Genomic DNA, 20,083 nt, shown 5'->3' on the forward strand with positions numbered 1-20,083 from the left:
ATGTCCAAGCCGTTTGAACCCTTGGCTTCCTGTCCACTCCGCTTTTTGTCCATGAAGGTGGCCTTTCTTGTTGCGGCTACTTCGGCCAGAAGGGTGGGGGAGTTGGCTGCGTTATCTTGCGAGCCCCCTTACTTAAAATTTCATCCTGAGAAGGTTGTTCTTCGTACGAAGGTTGAGTTTTTACCTAAAGTGGTGTCACGTTTTCATTTGTCTCAAGAGCTAGTTCTGCCAGTTTTCTTCCCAAGCCCCAGTTTCGGAGGCGGAGAAGGCCCTTCATTCCCTGGATGTCCGCAGGGCTATTCTATTCTATTTGGATAGGGTGAAGCCGTTTAGGCTTGATTCTGATTGATTTGTTTGCTTTGCGGGACAGAAAAAAGGTAGACGGGTCTCGTCTCAGTCTATTTCTAGATGGGTGGTCCAGACTATAATGACGTGTTATACTGTTGCTAACTTGCCTTGTCCTTTGGAAGTGCATGCCCATTCCACCAGGTCCCAGGCGTCGGCGGCGGCTCTCCTCCGGGGTGTTCCACTCCACGACATCTGCAGAGCGGCGACGTGGGCCTCGGCGGATACTTTTGTGAAGCATTACGCGCTGGACATCCTAGATAGGAAAGAGACAGCGGTGGGCACAGCAGTTCTGCACTCCATCTTTGAGTGATGCTTTGGCGTCACCTCCACCCAGGTATTTAGCTTTGTAATCTTCCCATGTGGGACTGCACAGGAAGACCGTAGATGAAAAACAGGTTTTTACTTACCATAACTGTTGTTCATCTAGGTCTTCCGTGCAGGCACACATGCCCTCCCTCCTTCCCCGCTGACTCTCTTGGTACTTACCTTGCAGGGGGCGGCGAAAGAGGAACTGAGGGTATGTGTGGGGCGCTCCGCCTCTTAGGAGCCGTTTCGGTGGGAAAGCGGCCGCGCATGCGCGCTGAGAGGCGGGAGCGCCCCCTAGTGGTTTTTAGCTATAAAAATCTCCGGTATCGGCAGGCCTGCGCGTGCGCAGTCCCATGTGTGCCTGCACGGAAGACCTAGATGAACAACAGTTATGGTAAGTAAAAACCTGTTTTTCATTTTTCATTTGCACTATACTAGTAACTGGATCTAGCTAGCTTTTCTCACTCAATCTCACCCTCTTCTCCTTACTCTACAGCTCCTGTCCCACATGACTTTTGTCTATGCAGGTCCCGTGATCCTCAGCACACTGTTGAGGAGAGGTGGACCCCTCTTCCCTCTTTCGCTAGCAGAAAAACTCCACAGTGTGATAGATATTTGTACTGTACTATGTATGTTACTTAGTCAAGTATGACAAAAAATTAGTTATTGCTAAATGATACATGATTGTATCTAATGACTCTTTCCTGCTAAATCCTTCCTTCATTTAATGTGTATTTATGTAGGCATTTCTTACCCTTCTTTTGTCCCCAATGGGGACTCAAAATGGTTCACAAAATAGAATTTAAATAAGCCAACAGAAAAAACAAGGAATAAGAAAGATAATAAAAGCAACAATAAATTGTTTCAAGAGACTACATCCTGGGCTGATCCTGGATCTACAGAGCAGCTCAAAGAGCAAACATCTTTCTGGTATCATTCTTAACGGAGCAAATTTTCCAAGTTGCAGGGGCAGCAGTAATGTTATTGAAGCAAAATAGCATTATTTATTTATGTCATTTATAGTCTGCCTTTCTCACTGAGACTCAAGGCAGATTACACAGTATGAGATTAGTACACTCAGTATCAAGTACATTTCAGTACAGTATCAAGGACATTTCATAATACCATAGGGTAGATAGATACAAATTTTAAAAACATAATATTAGCAAGAATCTAATACAGAGTAGAAAAAATACTGAAGCAGAACATAATTCTAGGACTAACATTATACGACATGGAGCACTGGTGGTACATAGGAGTACATATTTAAAACAGCAGATAATATGTAAGGCAATATAGTGATGAAGTCTATGGTCCCGAACTCATTAGCGAAGCATCTTCCCTACAATATAGCTCTCCCATTTGAGTAAAAAGCCTTTTTGAATAGTTCTGTTTTGCATCGTTTATGAAAAGCCAGGAGAGTGGAGGCTCTTCTGACTTCTTCAGGCAGGTCATGCCACAGGATAGGGGCCACCACAGAGAAAGCCCGTGTACGGGCTGCTGCTGACTTCACCTGTGTGCAGCCTGGCACCTGCAGGAGACCCTGTTCAGATGAGCGAAGCTGCCATGGAGGAATATAGGGAGGGAGGCGGTCCCATAGGTATGACGGACCAAAGCTATTATACAGGCTAAAATGGCTAAGATTCTTGTACCTACTGTTATGGAACTAGACAAGAATATCCATTGTGTATATTGCTGTATAATATACAGCAGGGTATGTTACAGTAGGGTAGTAATGTACATTGTGTAAGAAAGGGGTGTGTACTGTTTAAATTGAGATAAAATGTGATCATTAAACATGGAAAAACAATATTCTCACTGATTACCAAAGTTGTTTGGAATATAGTCAAAATCTTTCATAATCAATTGTAGTAAATTACATTCTCTTTTTAACATTTTTTGCTCCGTTTAAAAATAATCCTGATGATGGAATTTGTAAAGAGAGCCCTTGCTGAATTTCAGTTCTGTTTTTACAGAGAAGAAATATAGAAACATGTCATGTCAATATTCACATTTTCTTGTCATATTAGAATCTTTCAAAAAACCCAAATCAAAAGCCTTGTGCTTTTAAATTACAAAGTTATTGCATATATATATTCAAGATAGACTGCTTAAAGGCTGGAAGTTTGGAAGTCCCATTGTAAGAAATTATACCTTGGGTTGCTGCAAAGTCTGCATTTTTTAAAATTCACGCATAGTTTAAATGGGTATAATAGATACCACATTCGAGCTCAGTAAAGAGGAAGAAACCCTTGCAGTGCTCGGTCCGCCTCGTCCAGAGAAAGGCGCCAGCTGTTCGGAAGCATTCAGCAAACCTTGGCAGCATATGAAAATGACTACAGATTTTACTCTTTATTTATACAACTCGCTTTCCTAATGGAGATTTTCTTTATTTTCTGACATACTGTGGATACTTTTTTAAAATATGTATGAAACTGATAGAAAGGAAACAATGAAACATTCAAATATATACCATATACATATTGTGAGTCAAAACTGACTTTGGCTTAGTTTTAAAGGATAAGAATGAGCAAGTTCAGTGGCTATGGAAATGCAGTGGCTACTGTTAATAATAAAGGCATGAATCACAGAGTTCCTCCAACAGAATGGCATTTCCATTCATGGAAAACAGAGCAGAGATGTCTGCTTTTCTTTTTCTCTTTCACTGCAGACCCCCACTTGCCCCCTGTGGTATTCCTGGAGATCTGCTGGCCTCTCAGAAACAGAAATTTCTGCAGGCTCAGAAAGCTGCAGCAGGAGAAGGAAGTGATTTACATAGGGAGAAAGTGAGACAGTGCAAACAGTGAACTTTTGCATAAGACAACATATGCAACACCAGAAACAACCATAATATGCAAGCAAGGCATGTTAAATCATGTGTCAATGCACTTTAAAGTGTTTTCTGATTAGGGCAACTAACCAGTGACAGCTTCCTAAACTACTATTTTTTCTGACTTTTAACTTGATTACATTTACTGTACATATTGTAAAACCTCAAAATACATTTTTGAAGGTCCTGGAGGGAAAGGGAACTACCAGTCAGGCCCACCACTAACTTACACTGTGTACTGAGGTAAGGAACCCTGCTGAGCCTTGTGGGACTTACCAGATGAGGGGCTCCTGCCATGACTTCTAGAGGGTGGCTGGCTTGCACCAAATGAGAAGGAACCAGCCGTGCAGCAGTGGCTAAATGAGGTGTGAGATGTGCCCCTCCCCCCCCACCTCCTTGCTGCTCAGCTCATGCAAGACAGAAGCTGGGCATGTTCTGCTGAGAAGTGAAGTGCATCCACATTATAGGGGAGCATTGGAGAGCCAGGTGTGTTGCTGTGAAGTGCCCCCACTCAGCAGCTGCATCTTGTGATCCTAAAGCCCTTCTGTAGGGAGGCAGGCTGAATTTCTAGTTAATCTGCACAGGCTTTTCCTGTTGTCTTCCATGATTTAAGTGTCAGCCTTAGCACTGAAAACAGATCCCAAGGAAAGCCTTCAGTGATCTTACTGGGCCATATTCTCTTTATATTGAGTTTGTGGTATGGAGACTACCTGGCTTCACTTTGACTTACTAGAAACTATTGGAATGGTCTTGGATGTATTAGAGTTGTCTCGAGCCACGTTTATTGGGATGAGAAGATGGAGTGGAGATAGATCAAGATGGGTAGCCATGTGAGTCTGTCTGTAGCACTAGAAAAGAGCAAGAGTCCGGTAGCACCTATAAGATTTACAAAATTTGTGGTAGGGTAGGAGCTTTTGTGAGTCACCGCTTGCTTCTTCCAATACCTCTCAAATGGAGTGGAGTGGAACATAAGTGTTGATTCACTAGGTACCTGGAATACATGGTGGTGTTTACATTTTCTTTTCTCTGTTCCTATTTACACCCTTAGCATTATATTGGAGAAAATGCGGACCCAGATTTAACTCAAAATATGATCCTCCATGTAGTTAGCAGTAAGTCCCTCCACCCAGCCTCAGCGGGGCTTGCTTCCAACTAAGTGTGCATAAAATCACTGCTTTCGTCTGTAACAGATGCTTTGTTACACTGTGACATAACTTCCAAAATATATTTGTTAGGAATGATTCTGGCTAATTGGGAGCTGACTCCTAGATCCAAAAAAAATTTATCAAGGCCTGGTTTTAAAGCCTTTTTTTTATTAAAACAAAAATGGGGTTCACAAAAGAAAGGAAGAAAAGGGGGACAAGCAAAGCAGATGTAAAACTGTGTACTACAAGGCTTATTAATATACAATATACCAAAGTCATGATTTTTGTAGAGTAAAGCCTATTCTTTGATACCCAATGAGCTAGATAAGTGTGTGCGTGTCTAAATGAAAACTGAACCTTTCGGGTGCTACATCTTGTGGCCAGTAACAAATTTGCTTGCTTTTTTGCACATGCACAGAATTGCAGAATAATGCCCAGCCAATAAAACAAAGTTTGGTATGATGCTTCACTTAGCATAAAATTTATCTACAGTCTTCAACACAGTCCCACAGTGGGACTGTGTTTGTGCAAGCTGGCCATTTGGAACAGGATTTTTCTAGCTTTTAGGCTACCAAGGGGACTCCTCTTCCCCCCTTTTAGGCTACCAAGTGGAGGAGTAGTCCCCTTGGTAGCCTAAAACTAGAGCAGTTTGTTTTTTGCTGCCCCGAAGAACAGACTTTTTTTCTGATAGCTGGTCCAGGTTTTTTTGCTGGATTGTGTTTATAGTTTAGTTCTGGTTAATGTCTGAAGTTTGTTCTATTCAGTGCAGTTTGTTTGATTTACTATGGAGTTGGTGAGTCACATTGCTTTGTTCAGTGTTATGGTGGACAAGTCGTTCCAAGAAATGTGAAGACTGTGGGACCAAGATGCCTTGCTTGCTGGGGCAAAGGCCATATGGTCAACTGGTGCAAACATTGCCAGGTGTTTACACCAAATGTAAAAGGAGATTGGGCTTCCCAGACCACTCAAATCCACTGACAACCAAACCCTCCCCGGATTCAATGCCTGCCTCAGATCTGATGTCTGCTGTAGTACTATTGAGTCTGATGGCTTCTTCTAAGAGCCAACATGAACCACGTTCTCTGTTGTGAGAGACCTCGGCTTTAGCTCGGTCAGTTGCTGACTTCATAAGCCTGGAAGATGCTCCTCCCAGCTCTTGGAGCAGGGCTTCCAGATCTCTGGTACTGAGCGCTCCTAGGGAGAGTTCAAATGACACTCCATTGCACAAGTGCAGGGACAGGTCAAAACATGGACAAACCTTGACAGACTTGGTCATTCAGATCCAACCCAGTTATCGGATCTGACGATGGAGATGCCATTGCCTCCTACTGTCAGCAGGAGATTGAGTTCTGCTTCTCCAGAATCAAGGGAGAAAGTACATGTGGAAGCTCTCCAACCCTGGGAGTTTCATTCATGCTGTTCCAGCCAGTCACAACACCCGTGCCATCCAGCGCTGTAGTACCCCCACTACCCACCGCCCAACAACACTCATGACTGGCGTGAGTTTTATTCGACTTACCCGTATTCAGTTCCAACTCCAAAATCGTATCTGAAGAAGAGACAACAGATCCCAGTTGGATCCCTCCTCCCTGTTCCTAATGCTTCTGTACATGGATCTGAATTGGAATCAGGTCTGAATGCAGCCCAAGCATAATTTTGGACCCCTTACCTGAAGAGGCTGTAGTTGACTCTGAGCATAATTCTCTGAATATCCTACTATATAAAAGGCTATGTGTATTGAAGACAACTCAGATGAGGCAGCCAGACCTCCAGAGAGTGTGCCACGGCAGGAAGCCCAGACCAAAATCAGGCTCAGAGCAGGTAACAATGCCTGCCCCCCCCCACCTTCACCCAGCTGGGATCAGGAGCAGAGAGGGGGCAATGCCTGCCCTCACCTTCACCCAGCTGGGATCAAGAGGGGAGAAGGTGGCAATGCCCCTCTGCATTCACCCAGCTGGAATCCGGACTGGAGCAGGTGGCAATGCCCAACCCCCGCCTTCACTCAGCCAGATCAGGAGCGGAGCAGGTGGCAAAGCCGCCCCCCTGCTTTCACCCAGCTAAGATGAGGAGCAGAGCAGGTGGCAATGCCTGCCTGTCCTTCACCCAGCTGGGATCAAGAGGGAAGCAAGTGGCAATGCCTCCCCCCGCATTCACCCAGCTGGAATCCGGAGTGGAGCAGGTAGCAATGCCCAGCCCCCCTTCACCCAGCTGGGATCAGGAGCAGAGCAGGTGGCAATGCCCATCCCGCGCCTTCATCCAGCTGGGATCAGGAGTGGAGCAGGTGGCAATGCCCGTCCTTCACCTTCACCCAGCTGGGATCAGGAGCAGGGAAGGGGCAATGCCCAAGCTCCACCCTCACCCAGCTGAGATCAGGAGTGGAGCAGGTGGCAATGCCCGTCCTTTACCTTCACCCAGCTGGGATCAGGAGCAGGGAAGGGGCAATGCCCAACCTCCACCTTCACCCAGCTGAGATCAGGAGCGGAGCAGGTGGCAGTGCCCATCCCCCTCCTTCACGCAGCCAGGATCAGGAGCGGAGCAGGTGGCAAGGCCCACCCCTTCATCCGGCTGGGATCAGAAATGGAGCAGGTGGCAGTGCCCACCCCCCATTCACCTGGCCGGGATCAGGTGCAGAGGAGGTGGTCATCCCCCCCCCCCACATCTTCATCTGTCTAGGATCAGTTATGGAGGAGGAGAGAATGCTCCCTGCCCACCCTCCCCTTTCTAGAGCTTGCTGTATTTTTTCCTACAACAGGCTTTGTTGCTAGTTGATTATAAACTATATGCTGAGCGGATGCTTCATATGGCAAAGTCCTTCAACACAGACGTTTCTGCTTCACAAGGGACAGTATCCAGCAGCATATATATTCTGATATTCCAACGTAGTGGCTTTCCCTATGATCGAGGGATTTGTGGAGATTATGGAGAATCTGTGTCCAAAGCCAGCATCTATCCCAGTGACCACCAAAAAGATAGAAGCACTTTACAAAGTGAAAGAAGACCAGTGCCCTACCTGAGGAGAAGAAACGTCTGGCCAAGCTGATTCAGGATGAGGCCATAATCCTCTCGAAACAGTGCAGATTAGTTCAAGCAGGCACTTTTTGGACATTTCTACCAGGAGCCTCAACACTTCTGTGGTCTTATGCAGACCTGCATGGCTATGCTGTACTGCCTCTCCCATTGGAGATTCAGAACAAGATAGAGGGCATGCCCTCTGAGGGCACCTCTTTGTTCTCAGAAGAAAAAGTGACAGGGATTTGCTAGGAGATGCTTTTCAGATTCAGTGGACAGATACTGTGCTTTCCCACCAAACCCAATGATACATAGAGTAGTATGCAAAATCCAGATGGATAAAAACCTTCTTCAGCCAAGCCTTTTATTCCTCTCTGCTGGCCGTTCTTCAGTAAGTGCAGTGTGCAGATCAGCTTCAGCCAGGGTATTACTGAGACTCGGTTTACTGGATATTCTTTGACCGATGTCACTGACAAGAGGTTGCCAGTGTGATTGGTGGTATTCCTGTGGTGACTTTGTCTTGCCACAAGTCTGGTCCTACTGTTGAATGGGGATTTGAGGAATGGTTTTGTGTTTGCATTTGCTGGAAGGCGGTAAGTGCATTTGGCACTCAAGTCCAAAAGCATATTGTGTGCTATAATTTCACTGTTTTGCTTAACAAAAGCTGCTTCAGTGTTGATCTTGAAAGAAAGAGAGAATTCAGAATGGTTCAGATGACATTTCATTGTTGGATGAACGGTATCAGGACAAGAAGACAGAATACTTCCAAACTGTGCAATCTGGCCACAGAGGTGGGGTTTCTGTCCTAACTTGAGTAAAACACAGTGGTCTATCAGATGACATTTGATGCTTTCAGAATAGACTGGAAGAGGCATAATCTACACATCAAAGTATAAGATCATGGAAGGTTATTTGCATGTCTTGAAGTATCAGAATTACAGGTTACAGAATGTTCGCAGCAGCTTTTTCTTTTAAAGGTAGCATGAAATTGCAGTTTCTTGGAACCCATAAACTGAAAACTGAGTTCTAACCACTGGTACTTTTTCCAATTTGCCAATATATTCGTATCGTCATATGTCCATAAAGAAGATTGCTAAAAACCTTCGCTTTCCATGGAACTTCTTCAGCAAAGAAAAGAACACTCTTATTTGGGAAAGTATTGTTTCACGGCTGGTAGAGATGCTATAAATATATAATTACTATTGATTGCTGTCGGTCAGTATTTCACTGTTGCTCAGCCCCCTTCTAACCTGCATTGACTGAAAGAAGATGCTTATATTAGAGTATTGCTTGACTTGCAAAATTGATCTGCTCTGTACTGCATTCAACATTGATTCTATGCAAAATGTAAAATACTGTCTTGGTATGTTCATTCAGTGGCACTTATGTAGTCTGCCATTCTACTGCTCATTGGCATATGCCACCCTCTTTTGGTACCTTTGAACAATTAAAGCTTTGCTAATCTGTGGCCACTGCATGTGAGAGAATGTGAAAGTTGACCCTGCTTAAATGGTGTCAGGAAGTTTTAATCACTTTATTGAATTACATGGTATTTTATGGTGCATTTCTAACCTGGGAAAAATGTGTCAGTTCTAGTTTAAAGTACTAGTGCTGCCTATTTAAAATTGTCAGTGCACAACCTATTGAAGTGAATGTTAATTTGGTTTTGTGTAACATTCACATTCTACGTTTGTATGCCTCCAAGCACCATTTTGGAGGAGAAGAGAGAGCCCTTCCTCCCTCCCCATGGCAATCATTGGCCTTTGGGCTTAGATAGCAAAGAGTTGAAACAATGAAGATGACAACAGTATGAGGGAGTGGCAGCAGGAATAAACTGGGAAAATGTGTTCATTCTAGTTCTGGATTCTTAAACTTAGGGAGGCACTAGGGAACAGTGACTAAGGGGCTAGGCCAAAAGGCTTTGTGGGAAAGGTGTGTGTTAAAGAAAAAGCGGATGAAAATGAGTGAAGTGTCATGCCATCATCACTGATGTGTTCTAGGAACTGGTTTTTGGCATCAGAGACAGCAAGGGAGAAAATTTGTCTGAGTATGTAATAGCTGAGATAAAAGGGAGTAAGGTCTAGAGGGCTTTGAAGACAAGGGCAAAGAGTTATGGTTGTGCTGGATCTCGGAAGGGGGCACAAAAATGGAGGCAGTCTGAAGTGGGGATCGGGGAGTTGGGGATAAATGGAAAGAGAAGAGTTAAAAGATAAAGCTAAGGTGACATTGCCAGTGGATAGAGAGTTTAGAAAGAAAGGAGGGCTTTGGGGGAAAGATGAGACATTTAATCTTGAATATATTGAGTTTAGAAGCAGAAATCTCAGACAGTTGGAAAATGCAGGATTGAATAACAAGAGAGGTGTCAGCTGGCTATCATCAGCATATAGGTAGTAGTGAATGCAGTTGGATATGGTGTGACATCATCATAAAGTGTGTGAAGAGAATAGAAGAGGGCCAGAAACAAATTCATAGGGACCCACTGGGGAGAGAAAAGAAGAGCTTTGCCTTCAGGAAGCATTGGATCACACTGGTAGGAGTATTGAGGTCATGTTTCCTTGGGAGACTAGGGCAAATGAGAGGTGAAGGCATAAACTGCAGAGTCTAATCAGTGAACGGAGGAACAGTACAAAGTTGTCAAAAAAACCTATTGAATCTGTAGACTCCAAGTCACCAAAAGAGGAAGAAGGAGAACATGAGGCCAGTGAAACTAGGAACAATACTGAAAGAATTGAGTTGATGGGGAGACTGAAGGTAGTCCACAGCAGCAAGGCTAGAGAGGTAATCAAAAAACAGCCTGAGGCAGTGTGTGGGTATAGTGTCATCTTCATCTAGGTTGTACTGGTCAGAAAGAGACCAGAAGGGAGAGAGAGGGAGTATATGTCTCAAGATGCATTTGGGGAATACCAAAATCAGCTGTTGTGGATGTTACCACATTTGTAGTAATACAGGTTTGATTTCCTCATGATTGTTAAACTGCAGTCTAAAACAATGAGTTTATTTTAAAATGCTGCAAGTATAAATATTGAAGTATTTATCCAAGCAGTATATTGTATTCTGTAATCTCCTGCAATAAACTGCTTTTCTCCCCTCAAATGGTTAATAATTAGCCTTCAGAGCTAGTTTCTTACCCCATTTTAGAGGTCTGAAGAATCAACAGACTTTATTCTTAGTGACACTACGTATTAAGGGAGAAAATCAAAGTCAGTTTCTCAACTTCATTTGTGCTTTGATGAACTGATTTATTCCATGCAAGTAGGGTTCATCACTTAGCACTGTTGTATAAAGTAGTTTTCAGAGTGTGTTTTTTTGTACTCTCCCCAAATAATGAGATTTGCAATTCCATATTAGACTGATTGATTTGACACAATATTCCAGTTCCAGTTTGTAAGGAAAGTGTGAGCCCTGGACTGCAGATTCAGATAGAGCTGTGATTCTAAATTGAAAGTGGGGACAGGGAGAGCTCGCCTGTAGCTCATTTCCAGTCCTCCTAACTGTGCTTTTTGAGGGGTCATTTGTTCTGAAGCATTGTGACGTGAGCACGAATCTTGGCTGAACTGAACTTAAGAGTTTACTGAACATGCCTTTTAAATTAAATGTGTCAAGTGGTTGTCTAAATTGGTTAATTTGCTGCTGTTACATGCAGTCAGTGTCATTTCTTTTATTATCTGGGAATTCTTCTTCCGGGACTATCAGAGCCAAAGTCTGGCATCTGGAAGGCCACGCGCAAAGTCTTGGCTTTTGCAGTGGAACGTGGGTCCCCAGTGTTGTTGAGCTTGTGGGTGCTATTCCATTTGAGAACAGGAAGTGGGCACCACTACAAAATTACTTCTGTAGGAGGCAATCTCAGAACGACTGCCATGGGATGTAACAAGCCAAGCGTTCTCCTTTCATGGCAGCCACTGCTTCCTAATGGGCAGTCCTGGAGACCCCAAAGTGACGTTTCATGGGTTTTTCTGAAGTACCTCCTGCTTCAGTTAGGTGGAGAACAGTCAGGATTGACTCTCTGTTCTGGGGGAGAAGCAAATGACTGCCAGGAAACCCATTGATGGGTGCCATTTAAATGCCTGACTTTCTCCGGAGCCACTCGGGGCCCCTGGGTACCATGTTGTTGATCACTCCGCTAGAATATTTGAGTAAAGATTTTTTTAAAAACAATTGTAAATTAATCTTACTCCCATTTATCAGATACATACAAATTTCCTGCAACCCAGCAGCATTCAGGCTTGTTCCTTGCTTTTTTTTCCTGGGCAGCCTTTTCCCTGGGGGGAACCCTACACTTCAAGCTCTGGTTTGGAGAAGGAGGGTCGGAGTAATGGTTTGTGGCCCAGGGGTAGGAGGCCAACTGACCACAGGGCTAGCAAGTATTCATCAGCTATTCACAATGCTGGTTTAGAATGAATGTTGATGAATTAATGTCATTTTACATTTGTTTTGCCTTAAAAAAATTCTAGACATAACTTACCTTTCTCTTCCTTTTTATCTTTCTCCCCTTGTTACTGCAGGCAAGAAGACAACAAGACCCTAGCCCTGGATCAAACCTAGGAAGTGGTGATGACCTGAAACTACGTTAAAAGAAGTGACCCATGAGCCACATGTGTTTTTTTAAAACTTGGCAAATGATGGAATTAAAAGACCAGAAACTGTGATTACTGGGTATATACTAAAGTCTATTCCCTGACCTGCGGCAGCCAAACTATCATGTACTGCCATGGATTGCACTATGTTTGTGTTGCAATACCTGCATTTCTGTTCTTTAAGCCTGTCGCCAGTGCGAAATTGAGATTCTTGTTTTTCTATGCAAGCTTATAATTTTGTTGGCACTATTTTAGTGAAGAGAGAACTTTATGCAGCTATAAAAACAATTCCTTAACTGTAATACTCATTTCAGAATAGGTCAAATCATTGCAGAATAAAGGTTTTTGTGAATTTACTATAAGCCAAAACTTTCTAAACTAATTTTTATATGGGTGTTGGAAGTTTGATTGTCCTTTGTGTTCTTGCTTTTAGACATATGTTCTTTGTAATTTTGTCTTGGCTGGGGGGGGGGGAGGGGGGCCTTTTTTCCTTTCTAAATTTGCAACACATTTTATTCCTTTGAGTTATGCAGCCTGAAGCCAGTAACGCAATGTTGTTGATTTACTGAATGATATGTTTATAATTTTAAAAATGGCAATATCTGTTGATAAATTGTCAGCATTTCAGTTACATTTCAGATTGCAAAACATCAAGATTTCACTCAGTCAGCACATTCTGTTATAGCATCTCTTCTACATTTACTAGTTGCAGTTAATGTGTGCTTCTGTATAGATAACCTACTGAAAATCATTGCAGCCCAGCTTTGTTTTTATTCAGGGACTTCTTAAAAATAGATCTAAAACGGGATACTGCAACTTTCATGATTAGGCTGACGGTAAAAGTTTAATATGTTCAATACAGAAGTTTAATATGTTTAATACAAACATGTTGAAAATAGCTGCTGTAGGTGTATTATATCCTGTTCTTATTCTCATGAAAGTAAAAGTATGAACTGAGGCGTTTTACCTGTACAACCAACCAACACCCCCACCCCCCCACCCCCCAGTGTACTGTTGCTACTTTATTACATGATACTTTCCATCAGGGTAAGATTTAGGAAGAACTAACTCTTCACTGCTTTCCATTTCATCTGTTTTTCTTTTATCAAACTGTTTATCCCACGGATCATTTCAGCACATTGAATACACATTTTCTGTGATTGTACCAAGCACTTGGATGCAACTCCGTGTGTGCGCACGTGCGCGTGCGTGTTCGTTCAATTCAAGGTAGCTGGAATGAAAAAAACGGAAATGGATTCCTGCACAAAATCTTCTCAGCACTCCAGTCATCATCAATTAACACTGTTCTGAAATAAAAATTACTTACTTTCTGTCATTTCATTGTATGTTCTTGTCATGCATGTTTTTCTTCCCCATCTCAAAAATAGTGTCCAAAAATTACATTTATCTGTTCTGTTCTAACCTGGAACATTCTTCTGTTTTACATTTTACACAATAGCTTTTCAGCTTATGGCTTCAAACAAACCATAATACACAAATTATGTAATTTCATATTAATTTTGTTGTCTTTGTGTAAATACGTAACTTTCCCCCCCTCATCTAGAACTCTTGTACACACCGCATCTTAGTGCTGGCATTAAGATCACAACCTCCTGCCCCTCTGCTAGCTAGTCTTTAAGTTATTGATGCAATTTTGATATTTTTTTCATAATTTCTATTTATGCAGAAGTTGCATCATCTTTCTTGAACACTTTTCTTAAGAGTTGCCTTAAGCTTCAAGATTGCTTTTGCTTTCTTTTTTTTTGTTGTGTTAACCACAATGTTCATAATAAACTTCTGTGTAGTGAAAACAAGTGGCTGTAAATTCCTTTCCAACACTTTGTGCTGACATATGCCATTATATGTTCAGAGACGACAGATAATTTAGTAATGATTCCAATAAAATGAAGGTGACTTTGGTGTTGCAGACATCTCTCCAAATATAAGCTAGGTTTATTATAATAATAACAAAAACAACAACATTTGATTTATATACAGCCCTTCAGGACAACTTAACGCCCATTCAGAGCAGTTTACAAAGTATGTTGTTATCCCCACAACAAAACACCCTGTGAGGTGGGTGGGACTGAGAGATCCTAGAAGCTGTTACTGACCCAAGGTCACCCAGCTGGCTTCAAGTAGAGGAGTGAGGAATCAAACCCTGCTCTCCAGATTAGAGTCCCACCACTCTTAACCACTACACCAAACTAGCTTTTATCTTTGCCTTATCCCAAAGGCTCAGGGTAGGTTATAGTTTGAAGCCAATGCCCACAAGGGTCAAGCAAAAGGTTACCAGCACTAATATCCTTGATCTAATTCTCCTACTTCCCAAAAGTACAATAAGCTAATAATCTCTTTCTCGTTAATACAGTAAATGGATCAGTTTGAATAGTTCCAAAGTGTTGCATCAGATGCACTGTACCTCACTAGTTGGTATTTCAGATTAAAAAATCTGAAAAAGAGGAGCTTTCATATCTTCACGCGCCTTTCATAGAATTGCTCCCAAAGTGATACATTCTTGAAGCCAGTCGCATATACTCAGCATTGCCTCATAGTGTGGTTGTGAGGATAAAATTGAGAGGACAATCATGTAAACTGCTTAGGGTCCCCCATCATCATCAATTTATATACTGCCTTCAGGACAACTTAGCGTCCACTCAGAGCAGTTTACAAAGTATGCTGCTATTAAGGGGGGGAAGAAATTAATAAAGGAATAAAATCAATAAATAAAGGAAATTAAGAAATGGCAGAATTGATCAAGTTCCTGTCATATTCTCTTGTGGGTTGTTGTGTACTCTTCGGGTTGTTGTGTACTGAGAAACATTTTTTGACCATCGCCTCAAGAAAAGAACATCAGACACCTGCTTGTAGAAAGACCATTAATGGCACATGATCTCAATGACAGTTAACAGTTCTCAGAATATTTACATTGTAGCGTACACTGTTCGTTAATCTTGTGCAGCTCAGTTTGACTTGTTTCATCACCTCTATTTCCTTCCTTGTTACAGAGGATTGTTGTGTTAAGTGTAAAGATGTCTTCACTTTCTACCATGTTAAGAGTTTTCATTTGAAGCATGGAAATCCTCCATTTGAATAAGAGTTTTAATTTAGAATAAATACTATTCATGTTTTTAGAAGCGGTTCAGTGACCACTTTTGACAACTCGGTCCAGTTCTATTGGTCTACCAGCAGAAGTTTGGGGGAGGGGTGCCCCTCCTATTTTCTCTGTTTGGAGAACACAACTATTATACCATCTTACTTTGAAGATAAGATGGGCTAATTATTTTATGCTTGTTTCTGTGGATAATCCATCTTCGGCACATTTAAACTACCTTCCACATTGGTGTTCATTTTTCAAATGGTAAGCTGTGAGACTGAGCAAAAATAAGTTCTGGTCTAGTTGGCTATCAGTGCCATGCTAAGAAGACCTACACTTTTCTAAGCCTATTGACTTCAGTGGATGGGTATAACTCCGTTTAGGATGGTACTTACTATATAAACTGAATTGTGAAATTTTTCTAGATTGAAATCTGTAAAATGTTTGGTTTTGGATAATTCTGGGATCTACATTTATTTATGGTTCCAATTCAACATTAATGGTTATTTGCAGAACTAGATGATATGAAACCAGACACGGTTACAGGAGTGGATTATTCCAGATGTCCCACAAGCAACAGTAACAAGTATTTAGTATTTCCGTCTACTGAGCGCTTTATCGTTAATCCTAAGTAAGGGTAAACTGGTAGCATTGTCCTGTGTTGCAGAACGAGGGACTGAGCCAGAGAGGTCAACTTGAGCAAGGCCATTGGATGAGGTGTTAGCTGAGGTAGGATTTGAAAGGGCGATTTCCTGGCTCTCAAATCTTCTGAACTCCTATGCTAGTTCAAACAAAGTATCTGTCATCTAGCGCGCCCTTAGTGTGCAACTGAAGCTTATTTTATTTGTGTCATATTGCTACACTTGTAACCAAGAAAATGTTAAAATAGTAGTTTGGAAAGGCAACATACAGCACAAATGTGGTCACGTGTAATAATGTATCCGTCTGAGACTTGCCATATTTTGCCCAACAGGCTATAGTTATCAAATACAGAAATCTGAAGCATTTTGCTAGGAGGAATTAGAAATTACTGGGTGGAAGCTAATTTTTAGTGGTGTTTCCCTTGGAACATAGGGAATTTCCTCCTAAGCGTGTTACTGCTTACGTTGGGAATGATTAGGGTTCCTTGTGCTGCCGTGAGAACATAGGTGCTCTTCTGTTCGTGCAGTGTTCCTCTGGGAAACCTGTGAAGCTGATCCCACAATGAAGACAGGTGGAATGGATTGAAAGAAAGAAACAGGTGTGAGTATATTTAGCCAGTTCTGACAAAAGCCTTTTGAAATAAGCTTTTCATGTAGATGGCAATATGCAAGTGAGACATCTGCACTGGCTAGCCTTTTCTCAGGGCAGAGATTTTGTGCATCACCTGTTACCGGATCCTTTTCACTGGAGCAGCTAGGGATTGAACCTGCAACCTCCTGCATGCAAAGCAGATGCTCCTGCCACTGAAACATGGCTCCGTCCTGGGATGGATCTGGCACAACAGAGGCTGTCTGCCCATACGATCAAAAAGGTGCTAATTTAACTTCTGCTTCAGCTGTTGGTAGAGATGCTAATTAGCCTGGAGGAAAATGTGGATTCCCTTTAAGAGATTTAATAGAATGTTGTTTACTAAACAATGCCTGTCATGGCATGGAGGTAAAAAAAATCAGCTGCATATTAAGCCTCTGTTAAATGGACAGGACATTTTTTCCAGGTGTGTTTACCCTAGGTAAAATTGATATGTTACTTACAGGCAGGCAGAGTGCCAAAATATCCCAGGAGAGGAGAAAGGATAGGAAAACCCTGGGTTTGGTTCTTTTGAAAAAGATTCCTGGTTCCCCAAAGCTTGGCCTGGTTTGCGGGTATCTGTCAGCTGCTTTCACCCTGTCTCCATGAGCAGCTGATGGGGTTGAAAAGGCCTGCACTCTTCACATTGTATTAAAGCATTACCATCCTCTTCTGTGGAAAATGCCTCAAAAGACTTTTCCCACACTAATGAAAGATGCATATGATATATTCTTGTTTGGGCTGATTGTGTGCAAAAGATTAATGCCCCCCCCTTAATACCACAATGTCACAGCATCCATTGGTTTCATAAGCACATGATTTCCTTCCTAAAGTAGGGTGGAATATTCTGTGTGGAGATTTTTTTGCCTCAGGAGAACAGATCTAAGTTTTGATGTTCTGCAGAATGCAGATCTGGACACAAAAACACGCCACTGTGCTTAGCAGAAGCTGGATTCGAGTCTTTAAATGGAAAAATGGGTGTGTAGTATTTACTATGGTCTCAGTAATACGGCTCTGGCTTAAAAAAAAACAGTATCCTATTACTGTCCCTCTGACTGCTATCCTTGAAGGCAAGAGAAAATATTTTTCATATTAGAATCTGGGCTCATCCTGTGGTGCTGATTGGTATTCATACAACTTATTTGTAGCTTATAGTATCCCCCACACTAAAACTTTAAAACTCTAATGTCTTTTAAAAACTATATCCAGATGAATAAACGCTAGTGTAGCAGCTGTATGAACTTATATGTTCAGAAGCAATATAACTGCGAGATGCTGTGGATCAGCCACAAGGCAGGGCCGTTTGGATTCTGGAAACAAAATACTGGGGCAGCGGACTTTATTCAGCAAGACCATTCATAGCCCCGATGACCGTATTTGGAGGCAACGATGCTATCCTTGATTGGTGGTCAGCAACATCCTTCATCCCTTATTGAGCTTTTGAATCGGGTATCATGCAGGAACACCCAACTGGTGCAAAAGTTGCAGTCTTTACCATTTGCCCTCCTTCAAATACCACATTTACTCCACAGGAAGATAACCCTGTATGGAAGTCAACCACCTAAAAATGTGTGCTTCTGTATGTGAGATGTGCCTGCTGTGACTAGCTGTGGACATGTTTTCATCGATCATTTAAGTGATGTATTGTCGAAGGCTTTCACGGCCGGAGAACGATGGTTGTTGTGGGTTTTCCGGGCTGTATTGCCGTGGTCTTGGCATTGTAGTTCCTGACGTTTCGCCAGCAGCTGTGGCTGGCATCTTCAGAGGTGTAGCACCAGAGGTGGTGCTACACCTCTGAAGATGCCAGCCACAGCTGCTGGCGAAACGTCAGGAACTACAATGCCAAGACCACGGCAATACAGCCCGGAAAACCCACAACAACCATTTAAGTGATCTTTAAGTTGATTGGCTGAATTGATTGACTGGTTCACATAATCAGCTAACCATGGTACCCCAGGAAGGCAAAAGCAATCTATATATGTTTGAGGAAGGCAAAAACAATATGTTGTCCGAAGAAATGGAGTGAGCTGTTGTTATTGTTCCAGTCCACAGCTGGCAACAGGATGCTGCGTTGTTATCATTTTTGTACCTATTAATTAGAAGTTCAAAAATGAGGAAAGGAAATCCCCATCTTGAAACAGGGAAAATGCACAACTAGAGAAAACCCATTTGCAGCTACTGCAGAGCGGGAGTGGCGTGTTCAGTTTTGCAAAGAAATAGATCTACGAGTTCCAAATCTCAGCGGGTGTCTGCAGAGCAAGGCAGCAACACACAATGTGCTTTTCCAAAGTGTCACGTCCGATATCCGGGTATGTCCCACCCAAGTTCCGTGGTCCCTTAACCCAGCGCAGAAACATGAGACATTGTGTTCCCTTTCTGATACTTAAAATCTGAGATGAAACATGGCCAGAAAATTCTCCCTTTAATGTATATAGAGTGAGCAATATTTCTGTACCAACATGTAGGATAGATTATCTGAAAAGTAAACCCATCTTTGAAAAATCAAGCAAAACTTGCACATCTGTTTCTAATGACAGATACAAATTTAGATCTAACTGTATGAATCACAGCTTTAAATATATCTGGTGGGGCCAACTTTTTGTTACATTCATCCCCTTGTAATGAGCATGAATGGGGAAATTCGGCTGAAGAAATGGGGTGGGCCAAGGAGCAGCTTAGAGGAACTGCTACTTTGCGGTTAACAGCCCCACCCACGTCTATTTTATTACTTCATCATCTACTGGAAGAACTATTCCTCCTGCTTCTCCAGTCCCTGCAGCCGGCCCCAGCCGCTTGGAGACTCTTTGCACAGGGGTGGGGCGATGGGTCAGCAAAGTCACAGTAGTGGCATCATGTTGGAGTTAGTCAGTATCCAAGCCCAGCTACGGGAAGCATCTTTCTCTTCCTCTAGCTTAATGGGTGGGACCAAAGATGGATTCTGCTAAAATCAGAAACAGATTGGCAGGGGCTGCTGCTGCTGCTGCCGTTTCTCCACTGAGGCTTTCTTCTCTACCCGTTGGCTCTTTCATCAAAAGATAATTTAATAAAACAGCAGGGCACCCCCACCCTTTTTTGCATTCAGAAGGCATATAAACAAACCTGAAAGCTTTTTGTCTGGCTTTTAATAGGGCTGCCAACTGGGAGGAAATGGCCTGTTCCTTTAAACGGCGGAAGAGGAAGTTATTTACCAGGTGATGTTACTCACCAGTCCCACCATGCCCTGAAATGCTACATTTGAAAGGCAGACTATAAATGACGTAAATAATATAAAAGGGACAGGAGTTTTTTCCCTCCTGGCCTGTCTCTTTAATAGGGTTATGTATTTAGGTATGCAACAGGGAAGGGGGCAGAGAAAAAAAATGCAGGGGGGGACCACATGTAGGGGAAGGGTTGCCAGCCTCCAGGTGGTGGCTGGAGAGCTCCCAGAGTTACAACTGATCTCCAGGCCATAGAGATCAGTTCCCCTGGAGAAAATGGCTGCTTTGGAGGGTGGACTCTGTGACAT

At 42.7% G+C, this 20,083-nt stretch overlaps 1 protein-coding gene across 2 annotated transcripts in view; it reads left to right on the forward strand.

The window, feature by feature from the left end:
• Positions 1-13,548, forward strand: part of CBFB (core-binding factor subunit beta) — a 72,722-nt gene extending 59,174 nt beyond the window's left edge. For both annotated transcript variants that reach the window (XM_055000876.1, XM_055000875.1), the window contains exon 6: positions 12,141-13,548. In XM_055000876.1, the coding sequence (XP_054856851.1) occupies positions 12,141-12,163 (23 nt within the window). In that variant the 3' untranslated portion in view covers positions 12,164-13,548. The remainder of the gene's footprint in view (positions 1-12,140) is intronic.
• Positions 13,549-20,083: the final 6,535 nt, after the last annotated feature.

This window comes from Eublepharis macularius, chromosome 16 (genome assembly GCF_028583425.1).
Source record: "Eublepharis macularius isolate TG4126 chromosome 16, MPM_Emac_v1.0, whole genome shotgun sequence".
Taxonomy (NCBI): Eukaryota; Metazoa; Chordata; class Lepidosauria; order Squamata; family Eublepharidae; genus Eublepharis; species Eublepharis macularius.